Consider the following 11,174-nt stretch of genomic DNA (forward strand, 5'->3'; position numbering starts at 1 on the left):
GAATTCAATAATAAAAATATCTCATAATCTTTATTGTTTGATATCTAACTGTTCTCTAGGAGTGTGTGTTGAACTATCGACTTGAGCCTTTAGGGACAGTAGAAGGTTTCACAGCAGAGGTGGGAGCCAGCGGCTCTTTCTGCCCAAGTCACCTGACCCTGCCAGTAGACGTGTCATTCTACAGCGTCTCCGATGACAACGCTCCCTCCCCATACATGGTGAGCTAGATTTCCTCCTGAACCAAATTCCTTTATTTTAATTTTTTTTTCTTATTAAACCCTGCATGGCTGAGCCTGAAGATGAAACTGTCCTTTGTGTGTGTGTGTGTGTGGGGGGGGGTGCGTGCGCGTGCGTGCGTGTGTGAGCTCCTTTGGGATGGCTGCTGGTGACACCGTGATTGTCGTTATGTTCTCTCACAGGGTGTGATTAACCTGGAGTCCCTGGGAAAAAGGGGCTACCGTGTACCTGCATCAGGAACCATTCAAGTGGTTAGGAATTTCTTTTTCACAGTTTTAGAAATGTCAAGAATATTTATGTCCATGCAGTATTTCCATTGCAGCATGAACAAAGAGCAGATTAAGCCAAGCCACTAAGCAGAAGTTGGAGTCACCTAGTGGCCAGATGGGAAACTTCATCTTATAAGATCCTGGTTCGAAAGCACTGCAAAGGCCTTGGATTTTAATTCCCATTTGGCTCCTAGATTTCTATATTTAAAATATCTGATGTACACTCAACTTACAGAAGAAAAATGAACACATTGCGTCGTCCACTGACACAGGAAAGTGTAAGCCAGGTTAGCTTCAATGCACAATAAATCCAATGCATGCGCACATACAGCCAACATGTCGCAAGTGGCAAAATCATTTTATACAACAGAAGTATGTCTTTGAACTTCAAATTTCAAAACAAAGAAATATGGAAGTTTGTAGCATTCATTTTAATAAATCATTTTTGTATTCAGCAGTGTTTATTGCAGTATTAGAAACAATCATCACTGAGAAAATCAACAAAATCTGCAAGTCAAAGTGAAACAAAACAGCCAGAAGGAAACAAATGTAAATTTACCCTAATTTACTACTAACTCAAAATATGCTGAACTACTTTAATTCTGTGTGATATAATAAAAACACTATTTTGTTTTGTCAAGAGATTATTAAAGGTGAATAATTCAGTTTTTTATTATGTAAGGTTGTATTTTTTTTAAAAAAAGGTATAAAATGCTTATTTTTTGGATAATATATTTTTATTTAATTTAAGTTTCTCAGTATCGGTATCTGATCACAGGGCTTCAACAAACACCCTCAACAAAAGCTCATTTTGTTGAGCTTTTTTGCAAATGTCTCAACAAAATGTCAGTCAATGTGACAGCAACATTTGATGTTCAATGTGGATTCAGCATCTACTCTACCTTTATGGTGTCGCCTGCTATTGTTTACATTAACATTTAATGTCATGATATATTGGAAGGTCTGTTTAAACCGTCCTGTTGTGTCTGGTTCCGTCCCTCAGACCTTATTCAACCCTAACAAGACAGTGGTGAAGATGTTTGTTGTGATGTACGACCTAAGAGCCATGCCAGCTGGACATCAGACCTTCCTACGCCAGAGAACCTTTTCTGTTCCCGTTCGCCGCGACGCCAACAATCAGACCAACAGGAAGCCCCTCATTCCGGGCCAAAGCCGCACGCTGCGCTACCTCATCCATCTGAGGTAACATGGCTGCTTCTGTCTGGAACTGAATACTCAGCTTTCTTATTTTGTTTAGTTTTTTTCAGGGTGTCCACACGTCCTTGAAAAGTCTTAAATTCATGTGTTAATTAAGAAAAATCTAGCTAGCTCAAAAAAGTATCATAGTTTAAGTGCACATTTTTCACCAGTTTGCTGGACGACTTTTCACCATCGGATCACTTCTGTTGCTAACCCACATGATGCTACATTCATTCAGTGCAAAAAGCTTGGCACTTCGGGAGTTATAGCTGTTTCTTTTGTACATTTCTGCCATGATACAGGTCTTAAAATTAATTTATAATGGTCTTTAAAAGTCTTAAATTTGAGTTTGTGAAACCCTGGTTTTCCTCCTATGCTCATCTTCTCCCTTCTCATCACTACCAGGTTCCAGAGCTCAAAGTCTGGAAAGCTCTACCTTCATAGAGACATCCGTCTGTTGTTCTCCAGGAAGTCCATGGAGGTGGACAGCGGTGCTGCCTACGAGCTCCAGTCCTTCACAGAATCGCCCATAGATCCTCCATTTTCTCCTCGTTGCTGAAGTCCAACACTTCATCTCTTCATCTGACAGTCCATTACTGAAACTTCAGCCACACCTCGAAGCCAGCACTAGACTCCAACTCACTCCATCAGTCTGTTGTATGACTTTTTTTTTTTGAGAGAGAGATGAGGTTGACCTGTATCCGAAGACTTCACTTCCACTTCCATCCTGTTCATCGCCCAATAAAATGAAAATGGGGTCGACAAGGAGCCTGAGAGACTCGTCATAGATACACCTTGTTCTCTGTGAATTGCACATCCTTGGAACACAGGGATTTAGACAGAAAATTAGCTATTGGAGGAGTTCATGATACTGTTCAAAATGTGTGTTTTTTTTTGTTTTTTTTTGCCATATTAGAATCATATTGTTTCTTCTTTTCCTGGAATTTAATGCATCCCCTCTAGTATCTGGCTTTAATTTAATCAGAGAAGTTCAGGTCTTTTTTTTTCTCTGCTGGCACAAATCAAAATGTTGTTTTTCCTCTCAGAATAAGTTTCATTTCTGTTTACGTTGTCTCTAATTTCCTTCTAATTCAACATAAAGCCCATTATTGCTAAGATTCTCCTTATTTTTCATATACGATTGGGTCTAAGAACATGATCTCTAATGTGTGACCCTATGATTCCTGAGCTGTTTAGGAGGAAGCAGGCGGAACCAGGCTGTGGCGCAACACTAATCTTGGACCATCAAGGAACATGCAATCACGATAATGTACCTGAAAACATCGCAGCGGAACATCATACTGTGCACTGTGGATTTTATTTTTATTTTTTTCCCCTTTTGGTTCTTCGTTATAACTGGAAACGGAACAGAAAATAGTCATATTCTAATACTTTTGTACTGTTACAAAAACCACTTTATTGGAACTGTTGCAATAGAATGAGTAACATTAGTTTAGTGTTTACACGTTCACTTTTCAATTTACTTACCATCAGTTTATTTAATATTTAAATTAATATTTCAGTTACTATTTGTGACGTCTGTCATGCTAAGATGATGTAGTGCAAACTGTATATCATAGTGTGTATTTTTGACATTACTATTCAAATCTGAAAAAATATATATATCTATATCTTCTAAAGCAATCTTGGTATTCTGTGGTCTCCTTGTTTTCAATTTTCACAGTGATTCTTCATCTTTAAATGCACCTAGGGATGGCCTAATATGAGCTTCCCAGAGGCTTTTATTTTACCTTTAGTGAAAATGCACACAACTCAACATTAGGTTGCTTTCACATTAAGCATACATTTTTTGTGTGAGGAAAAATGCACTTTCAGCCAGCTGACTGATGGTGTTCAGTAAGAGTGGGCGTTGGACTCCTTAAGATAAGCAAATAAGTTGCTAATGAGCAAAATTTTTCATGCTAACGTGTTCCAAAAAAAGCAGTGTGGGAGTGTGGTGAGGTGTTTTTTTTTTTGGTTTTTTTATTTCTCCCTTTAGCAGATGGTATTTGTTTTGAACGCAGCCCAACAGTCACGCTTGGTAGAGTTGAATACAAATACTTACATTTTTCATCCACCACTAATGGATTTCAAACGATAAGTAAGTGTAAAATGTGTTATTAACTTTTTGTTCTACGGCTTTATATATCAAGACAAAAGATTTTGTTTGTTTGGTCTTAAAATTGAGTACATGTATGAACATAAGCACATAATACACTGCCTTCATTTACTAAAAAAAATCGATGGAAAACCAGAGGGGCTTCCTCCATTATGGGGGAAAGCAATTTCTTCTGGTTAGAGGTTAATGACAATGATTCTTTAAGTCTTTATAAATGCATGTAGGGCCTATCCCTATTTATTCCAGTAGTTGGCAATTACAACTTCTATAAATAATTGTTTATTTTATACTTTAAAATCATATAAATCATAAAGAAGTTACAAAACAGATTTTAAACGTCTAGTAAAGGATTAATACAGGAGAAAATTGGGTTCGCCAAACACTTTCAAAATCTGTGATGCTTATTTGATGTTGGCTGAGTTGATTAATGAGGAATAAAAATATAGAAATTATTTAGTATGCTGTAGAGCATGACCATTAAATAACTGCTAAACTCTAAAATATATCATTTTAACAAATAAAATATTCGTAATAGTGATATCTATTGTTTCTATTTGAAATTGCATTCCAGCGGCCATTTCATCCTTCACTCGTCTATTAAATTGTGGCACTTACGGATTTCCATATCGAAGAGACCCACGCGACACCTTATGTCATGTGTCTGTTTAGCACAGAGGTGGAAAAATGATGATTTGACCACAGATTCTGGACATTTTGCTAATGTTCAGTTGTCCACCAACTCCTCTGCATGGTGAAGTGTGCTAGAGTTCAGAGAGTCCACTGCAGTTAAGTTCCGGTCGATCTGCAGTGGTAATGTCTTCAGAGCGCGAATGTAATGATACTGAATCGTGGGAGGATGACTCATGGTGACCATAAGGAAATATCATTTACACCACGCAGAGTCAATGCACAATATTCCTTTTTAGAAGCGAAGAAAACAAGCTGAGCTGGTTAATCAGCACCGCATCCTCCGTGTCCGAGGATTAGCGACGGGATTTAGTGACGGCACATGGCCCCAGCAGCTGATCGGGTTCACATTACGCAATGTCAATCTGGAGCAGACAGAGGCGCGCGCGAGCGTCATATCTATGAGCAACCCGAGCGGAACGGGAGCGCGCGTGGTGTCTCCGCCGCATGTGACGTAGAATATTTTGTACGGGAGCGAGCCTCTTAGCAGCCCTGTGTTGGTGTTGGAGAGAGAGAGGGGTTAAAAAAAAAAAAAAACTCAGCGCAGCTAATTTCGCGATCATTTGTGAACCGAGTGGGCAGTGCCTTGGTCGAGCTGGAGGCAGATTTAGACATGTCGGAGGACAACGACAAAACCCAGACCGCAGAAGAGACACCGGTGGAGGAGGAGACGGTGAGCATCGATCGGTGTTAGCTGAAAGATTTAGCCGTTGACTTTTTTACAGCCAAAGCTGCCTTCTGACGTTTAGCTGCTTTCTACCCGCGCTTGTCATTGTTGACACTTCCTTCAAAGCTAACAGCTAACCCTCCAGGGATTCATTCACAACACCCCGCTCGCTTCCAGCTATGTTACTGCATAAGTGCTCCGTCTCTAGCAGATCTCTGGAAATGAATGTTTCCGTCTGAGTGGCTGTTGTCACGAATGTCAAGAGCATAAGCTAGCGCTGGCTGCTAGCCGTCAGAACATTCTCATACACTCAAGCCAGCCGCTACCGTTAGCTTAGCTTAAACCCTGCCTAGCACCCATTTCTCTCCCGTTCAGTTTTCTGAACCGTAGTTATCTGTTCCGGTGTTACACACCTGTTCTACAGAACCTTGACCAGAACTGTCTCTACAGTCCGCGCGAGCAGTTTAATGGGTGGTTTATTTGTCACGAGGAAAGCGCTAGAAATTTCTGATACATCGATGTTGATTCGGTTAATCTGATTCGGTTTACATCGTGTTTTTGAACAAATAGCATCACGGGATTAATCGTTGTTTTAGCAGAGGAATCACTGCTTAAATTAATTTGTTGTTACTAAGTTATATGTCAGTAAAAAATTTAAGACTTGTCAAAACTGTCAAAAAGCCACAAATGACCTATCAATCAAGTGATACAGAGCTAATGTATGTAGATTGAAATTTAACTTAGTTGTCAGTATTGCAAAATCCAGAACTTTGTTTTGATTTTAAATATCTCATTTTACACCAAAACATTTGAAATGTTAACTAAAAGCAAAACATTATTTACTAAATTTGTCCATTTTAGTTTAGACATTGCCCCGAAACTTTGGACTTTATATTAATTGTTATTCGGCTGAAATGTCAAGTTTGTTACTGTCTTGTACAAGAGCAGAGTTCTTTGTGCAGCTGTATTTTTTGCATTTTTTTTTATTGTTTTGGTCTTCAAGGTATCACAATAAAGTGAAAGTTTATTTCAACACTTGTAGGGTTTTACCATATATAAATTGTAATAACTGAAATGACTATTTTTGAAGATTGAATTTTTGGAAAATCTTTTTTTTTTTCCTCCAACAATACACTCCCTGGGGTTTCTGTAGTTCAGAATAATGTCAGCTCGCCCAACGCCCAGCATCTTGTTTGACAAGCCTGTTTTACAGGTTCTATTAATGTTGAATTCAGGTCATCTCTATAACAAAATATTAGGGTCTGACTAAGATTATTGCTATTATATATTTTTTACAAAGATAAAGTTAGAATGTTCCAAGAATGCAGTTGTAATATGAAAATAAAATCATAATATTATCAGAATAATGTTGTAATTTTATGAAATCTCCAACAACAAAAGATAATTTTTTTTCTTATTAAAACAACATTTTCTCTTAATCTCAATACGATCTTCTCATAGCATTTTTCTTCATTTTGCTAATATTATGACTATATTGTTGTAATTATCCAAAATTCTTGTAGACAAGCCCTAATACTTCGTCGTTCAACTCACAGAATGGATGATTGAAATAAGCGCAACTTTTTGAAAATATTTTCTTATTTGTAATTTCTTTTTTTTTTTTACAAAACAAAGCATTTAAAATCAAATTTGATATAAAAAAAAACATCAGAGATTTTATTTTAAACCATATCACCCATAGCAAAAACATAAACATTTTGTGTTGTGGAGGAGAAAAACCTGAAATAATGTTTTTCTTCTGTCCACTGTATATTTTTTGTTGATATTGTTTTGAAAAAAGCAAAAGATATCTTTGAAAACACATCAAAATAAATCAAAAATTGAAGTTACAGCCATTTAAAATTTGAATTTTGGGGGGGGGGGGGGTGGGTTAAAGTAAAATGTGAAAGTTGTGACACAAATCTGAACAGTATATTCATAATGAAAACTGACTACATTTCTGCTGCTGTTTTAGGTATTGACATGAAATATTTCTTTCAATTGTTGTCTAATGATTAATTGCTGACTAATACTTAGAAATCACTAATTGACTTTTGATGTGCTGCTTTCAGCGAAAAGGTCATAATACACTCTGACAATAATCATAATAACAAATAGAAAACATTGTGGCATAAAATGAACAGTCTGCTTGAATTCATTTCCAAGGCACACATAACGACTACATTCTAAAATAAACATTTAAAACATGTAAAAGTAACTTATTGCTAAGGTTGCTCGATATTTTTTTAACTGATATGTTAAAAAATACAGATATAAGTAAAACTGGACCGATATTCATAAGCTTTTGTTGTATTCTGTCCTGTTGCTCTTATTTATGCACCTCAGTTAAAAAGAAAAATCCTATTTATCTTCAGATAAATTAAGCCAAAGTTGTGACTTTGTGCCCTAAATATTGCTAACAGGAAGTAACTAATTTATTAAGAACTGAATACTACTGAGACAAAAACAAGAGTCTCTTTGTCTTTGACCACCTACTCTCACTCTTTACTAGGTACGCTCTTTATTTCATAAAGTTGATTAAAAACAAGACGTAGCTCTGCATCGAGGAGCCATAACATCTTGAATACCATTAATAACTTTAAAGAATTAGCTTGTGTTTCTGCTGGTTTTCAGGAGTCACAAGACAAGGTGATTAGTCCAGAGAAGGCAGAAGAAGCTAAGCTGAAGGCCAGATACCCAAACCTGGGGCACAAACCCGGAGGTTCTGACTTGCTTCGCAAACGCTTGCAGAAGGGGGTGAGTCAGTTTTTTTTTTTCTTTTTTTTTTTTTAGATATTACTTTGAAACGTCCAGGATTCACTCGGTGATGGTTCTTAATCCTCACGTTTTTAATTTGAGATTCTCAGATCAGAATTATGTGGTCGGTCTTTGATGTCAGGTTTTTGTAAAACTTTGACCAAAGATATACAATGAATTTGAAAATGATGGATCTGACTATAGTGCTCGTTGCTGCTGAAAAGAATGCTTGTTAGGAAAGATGAACTATGAGCAGTGAAATTAAAAGCTTCCCGTCAGCATGATGATGCAGGTGAAAAAGTTCATAATATCTCCCGCGTGGACTCCATTTACTAATAAGGCAGTAGTTAGGTCTGGGTTTTATTTAGGGATGTCAATATAAATGCATGCCAAACTTTGAAGATTATTTGTGGGGGAAAAAAATAGATAATATTATTTATAAATTTTTCCTTCTTCTCCTGCTTTGGTTTGTCACATAAAATTCTAGGTAGACAGTGAGCCATTCAATAAATTACAACATTATTGAAATGCAAGTTTTATTCCAGGAACTTTATCATTAATTGAGGCACATTATAGGAATTACTTGCACACAGACTGGTGTTTTCCATGCTTTATCTCTGTTAATCTTGACAATTTTTCCCTTGCAGTTAATAAAAAACATTGGTGTTAAAAATTTGAATATTACATCAGAACAATATTTTTTTTAAATAAGGGTTTCCCTCAACCTGGTGGTCTACCAGGCTTTACCTATGACTCCACCAGGCTAATCAGTGCTTATTTTGTTTTAACTCTTTCTCTTAAAACATGTTTGCATTTTTTAAGGCATTATAGTTAGTGTTCAAGTATTAACCTCAAAATCTTTCAATGACACACAATTATTAAAACCAACGGGTTTTGCGAGTTTTCTGGGGTAAACGTTGAAACTTATAATTCAGGAGTGAAACGAAAAGTATGCTTAAATTTCCAAAGGTACATATAATCTTACAATGAGCAGAAAGCACGTTGTAATTTATTGGTCCCATAGTTCCTGTGGTTCTAAAATGTTTGCCATTGTTTCTTCGAAGTATTATCCACTCTTGAATTTTCTTTCTCTGCAGCAAAAATACTTTGACTCTGGCGATTACAACATGGCTAAAGCGAAGATCAAGAACAAGCAGCTGCCAACAGCTGCGCCGGAGAAGACTGAGTGCACAGGGGACCACATCCCCACCCCCCAGGACCTGCCCCAAAGGAAACCCTCTCTGGTGGCCAGCAAGCTGGCCGGCTGATCCACATGCGTCCTTACGGCTCCCCACCCCCTCATTCTCCATGACCCTGCTCCACCCGAGCCTCAGAGCTGTAACATTACCCACTCATGCACCCCGACCCTCTTTCCACTCCACACCAGCCTGGACAAACCCAAACAGAACCAAACGGTCAGCAAAGTGGCCGGCTGATGGCTTCTTATCGTTTTTCATTTCAGCCGTTTCTGGTCGAGTCCCTTCTGTTTTCCCCACTTGCCCTTTTTCTTTCCCCCTTCTTATATTTTCAGTCTACTTCATGTAAGATACAGAGAGAGCGTGTTGATTGGTGTGTGGCGTCCCTTTGGACGGTAGGACTACTGAGTTAGGACGGGCGAGCCGCAGAAGCTGCAACACGCAGCTTTAGCGTAAAGTTCAAGGTTCCTCAGATGAAGATGATTTATGCCTGTAGCTGTACGCCTGTATATATTTGTCCATGTCTGGCACAGGGAGACGAGACGAAATCAGCCCGTTCAGAACATTTGACATCCGATCGGCGAATCTTTCCGTCTGTACGTTTGCGGGACGAAACCCTCCGACCCGGAGGAAATCTTTTGTATAGACCAGGGGTCTCAAACTCCAGTCCTCGAAGGCCGCTGTCCTGCAACTTTTAGATGTGCCTCTGCTGCACCACACCTGAACAGAATAATTAGGTCATTAAGGCTTTGGAGAACTGATCTACACAAGGAGGAGGTCATTAAGCCATTTCATTCCAGTGTTTTTTACCTGTGGCACATCTAAAAACTGCAGGACAGCGGCCCTCGAGGCCTGGAGTTTGAGAACCCTGGTTTAGACGTTTTGCTTCCTTATTCGAGGACGTGTTTGGACGAGAATCTTAACGCAAGCTTCACCGCTTTACCCACTTGATTTCATTCTAAGAACGGGCAGGTGTCGAGGCAGACGATGTGGTGGACAGACGCGCTCGGCGATTCATTCGGGACGATACAACGAGATGTGTTCGCTTCAAGACTGAAGGAAGAACTTGTTGGGGTTTGGCCCGTATTTGTCAGGTGCAGCTGTGTTCCTGCTGGAGGTCACCGTTGTCATGAATGAATCATCGTGCTTAAAGAAGGGGAGGTGGATGGGCGTGTGATGGGGAAGATGAAACCCTGTAACTATGTGGACGACCAGTCTGTCTATAGATATATGTATAATATATAAAAAAGTGTATTGGGAATACAAAATGTAATAAGTTAGGAGGAGTAACTATAGGTTGCAGTTTTATCTTCTAAATGTTCTGAGCTCTATGTTTAGCTTATGAAGCGTGACCACTGACCAGAGATGCTAGCGTGACATCGGTGTGAGCTCTGCATGTATAATATGGCTGTCACAATGTGCCATTTTGTTTTTGTAAATAAAATAGTTTTGCACAAATGTTTTTTTGTGTTCTCTATTTTTGTCTGTTGCTTGCAAAAAAAAAGAAAGTTGCAAAGGGATGAATAGAATAAGTTGAAGGCTTAAAAATGCGACCGACTTCTTTTTTTTCTCTCTCTCGTAAAATGCAGCTAAAGCAAAGAAATTTTCTTTCTTTTCAAGCTTGAGTATAGGGATGCGTCGCAGAAAAGTTATGTTTCAGCAATGCTGTTCAAAAAGTGAAATGCATTGATCAATTAGCGATATATTTCAGACTTGTTTATTTTTAATTATAATAGCTTAAAGCTAATGATAAGCCACTATTTATTTTCTCTGAAAAGATTTTGCTTTGTTTTTAAAAAAATAAATAAATAAATATTATTCGATGACCCATATTATCATGGGAAAGTCTGATGACGGCTGTCCAGCAGACAGAAAGAGGGATAAAACGAAGAGGTATTTCCTAAATTGCTGGGTTTTCAGAGAGCTGTTTCCAAGAATATTAAAAGGAAAGTTAAAGGGTCGGTATTGTGTGTTTTCCATTAGTGCCATTTTGTACCTTAATCAAGTAACTGTTATGCTGAGTTGCTATAAAAATGCTATAT

At 38.2% G+C, this 11,174-nt stretch overlaps 2 protein-coding genes across 3 annotated transcripts in view; both read left to right on the plus strand.

The window, feature by feature from the left end:
- Positions 1-3,350, plus strand: part of atosa (atos homolog A) — a 39,320-nt gene extending 35,970 nt beyond the window's left edge. Inside the window, exons 9-12 of one of the 2 annotated variants that reach the window (XM_028014069.1) lie at positions 60-218; positions 420-488; positions 1,510-1,709; positions 2,112-3,350. In XM_028014069.1, the coding sequence (XP_027869870.1) occupies positions 60-218; positions 420-488; positions 1,510-1,709; positions 2,112-2,265 (582 nt within the window). In that variant the 3' untranslated portion in view covers positions 2,266-3,350. The remainder of the gene's footprint in view (positions 1-59; positions 219-419; positions 489-1,509; positions 1,710-2,111) is intronic. The other variant, XM_028014071.1, reaches the window with a different exon arrangement.
- A 1,607-nt stretch (positions 3,351-4,957) lies between these two features.
- Positions 4,958-10,594, plus strand: arpp19a (cAMP-regulated phosphoprotein 19a). The gene is made up of 3 exons (XM_028014072.1): positions 4,958-5,185; positions 7,814-7,936; positions 9,034-10,594. Exons 1-3 carry the CDS (start codon positions 5,126-5,128, stop codon positions 9,202-9,204), a joined length of 354 nt encoding a protein of 117 aa, XP_027869873.1. The 5' UTR covers positions 4,958-5,125; the 3' UTR covers positions 9,205-10,594.
- Positions 10,595-11,174: the final 580 nt, after the last annotated feature.

This window comes from Xiphophorus couchianus, chromosome 4 (genome assembly GCF_001444195.1).
Source record: "Xiphophorus couchianus chromosome 4, X_couchianus-1.0, whole genome shotgun sequence".
Classification (NCBI taxonomy): domain Eukaryota; kingdom Metazoa; phylum Chordata; class Actinopteri; order Cyprinodontiformes; family Poeciliidae; genus Xiphophorus; species Xiphophorus couchianus.